The 2,683-nt window shown below is 22.1% G+C and overlaps 1 protein-coding gene across 1 annotated transcript, besides 1 other annotated feature; it reads right to left on the minus strand.

The window, feature by feature from the left end:
* Positions 1 to 525: 525 nt before the first annotated feature.
* PVX_053190 (variable surface protein Vir27, putative) lies at positions 526 to 1,674 on the minus strand (the record flags this gene model as incomplete). Its single annotated transcript, XM_001612393.1, has 2 exons — positions 526 to 675; positions 790 to 1,674. 2 exons carry the CDS (start codon positions 1,672 to 1,674, stop codon positions 526 to 528), a joined length of 1,035 nt encoding a protein of 344 aa, XP_001612443.1.
* An 820-nt stretch (positions 1,675 to 2,494) lies between these two features.
* Positions 2,495 to 2,522: a microsatellite.
* The last annotated feature ends 161 nt before the right edge of the window (positions 2,523 to 2,683 follow it).

Here is a 2,683-nt window from a genome sequence, read left to right on the forward strand (position 1 = left end):
TTTAAATTTAAGATAAAGAAAAAATATGTATTCAATATTGTTTATTATATTTCAAAATAGCACTTAATAAATAATGAATTTATATTAAATTATAGATTAAGTGCTTAATATGTAGCTGTTGGAAATATGATCGCCTTTTTTTTTTTAAGGCGAAGCCTTTATTATTAATAATATATTAAAATAGATAAACAAATGTTTACTAATAAATACATATCTTCTTGATTGCATTTATTGATATTTTTTTAGAGGGATAGGATATATATTTATTAAATGTAGTCATTACATATACTGAAACCAATGGATGATTTAGAATCATAATAGTATTCTTAATTATTTTTTTGAGAAAATATATTACTATTGAATCAAATTTATATTTCTTAAATTATTTCTTATGTTCTTGTGTCTTAAATTTTATAAAATATTTATTATTTAAAACAAGTAAACATGTACAGTTATCACTGTGATTATCTAATATGGTTAATGCTTATTGCAGTAATGATATATCTATCTAAAGGATTATTTAATTCATAATATGTTGTAGGATATATTCATTGTTCTACCCCCAGGATCCATTCCATCATTATATGGGTTGAATGAATCCATATATTCTACAGGATTATACATATTTCTGTTCCTTCCTAGTAATCTGTTTATATATCCTCCAACTGGTGTAAGCTAATGAATAATAGACATATGTAAAATAGTTTCTTTTTAAATGTTTTTCTATTTGAAAAATGGTAAGCATATGTAAATTATAAATGTATGAATATCTATTATATTTTCAATTACTTTATATAAGAGTAAAGAAATTGATGAAACTCCTAATACTGGAGCAACTGAGCCCGCAATAGTTTTGGAAGATCCACCTTCAGTAGTATCATCCAATTGAATGGTTTCTATTGTTCTTGGAAATTTATGATTACCTAGTTGTTGTTTCATACCTAAATCTGCAATGCGTCCTGGAACGTGTTGAGGTGATGGAGGTGTAACAGTAGTCTGTCTATAAGATTGAACTGATGGGGGTTCTTGTTTCTCATGTGCTTTGTGTTTGTCTAAAAACACTCCACCCTTATCACTTTGTATGCAACTAAATGAAGATAAGCTATTGTATTGTTTTTCCTGGAATAATTTAGAAAAATAGTTACAATCAAAATTGTTTTTATTTCCTTTATTGCAATCAAAATATGCCTCATTATACATTCTAATATAATTATTCATGTATTCCTTATAATCTTTATCACATGTGGTTTCGCCATGAGGAGTAGCTAACTCAAAATTATGATAATCCTTAGAATAATCAAACAGCACCTTATTCTTATTAAATATATCTTCATCAATTGGGGTATAAACATATCTACAAACTATAAAATTTTCTGTAATACCAGCATAAAGCTCATCATAAATCATCTTAATAATATTTGTAAAGATTGTCTTATCATGTACTAAGGGATATATTTTATGACCTAACCAATAATATAAATACGAACAATATTCTTCGTTAAAATTATTTTGGCGATTTTTTTTTTCATTATATATAAAGCAAAGAGCTTGTAAAATTTTTTCAGAAAATTTTGGAAGATCATAATTCTGATAATTTTGTAATTGTTCCTTTATGTTTGTGTAAAAAGGAAGTAATTCACATCCAGGTTTTCCATCTTCAAAATAAGAATACATAATATGGGATGTTAAATTTTTTAAATGCTCTTTCTTAGATAAAAAAAAAATAAAAATAATATATACAATATACAGAGATATATTTACAATATAGGATTTTTAAATATAATATATAAGGTGTTCTCTATGTAATTTGATATGTATAATTCACAACCAAATGAGTTATATACCGTTAAATGATCTGCCATTATTACGTAAAATGGATTATTAGATTATATAAATTTCCAAAAAAATAAAATACAACACAATATATTTGTCAATAAGAACAAATGAATAATATTAATTCATTTTGTAAGTAGAATAAAAATGTAAAATTATTATAAAGTTTATAGATTAAGACATTGTATCGGCACAATAAATAATAATTTAGAGCATGATTATGTTAAGAATTTGTAATTATTATATATAAAATAATAATAATATCTCATACAATAATAGAAAAATATGTAAACTTTTTTTTTTATTATTGTTAGTAAATATAAATATGTATATAATCTTTGTCGTTAATTACTTTGCATTTGAAAAAAAATTATTCATTTAATAATTTTTTAATATTTTCATGATATAAAATCGTTTATTACTATGCATGCGATAATACATCTATGAATATATAAATGTAATTTGTTAATGTTTAATAGTAAAAAAGGTATTGATAATTTAAAAAAAAAATTCATTAACATAAAGATAATTTTATTATATTATTTGTATCAGTTAAACAAATATGACAGTTATAATATTTTTCTCCTTGAAAATGTAAATTGATAATTTTATCCTAAAATATTGAATTATGCTTTGTTATATAATAGAGATAACATATTATTATATATATATATATATATATATATATAAGTGTTTTTTTATTAATTTAAATAAAATATTTACTTTTTATTATACAGTTCTTTTGCATGAATTCATATAAAATTATATCATATGTGCTTATAAAATTTATTAATATTCTCTCTATTCTATCTATCCCCTATATACAACAATTTATTGTATAAAATTTGGA

This window comes from Plasmodium vivax, genomic scaffold (genome assembly GCF_000002415.2).
Source record: "Plasmodium vivax scf_5077 genomic scaffold, whole genome shotgun sequence".
Taxonomy (NCBI): domain Eukaryota; phylum Apicomplexa; class Aconoidasida; order Haemosporida; family Plasmodiidae; genus Plasmodium; species Plasmodium vivax.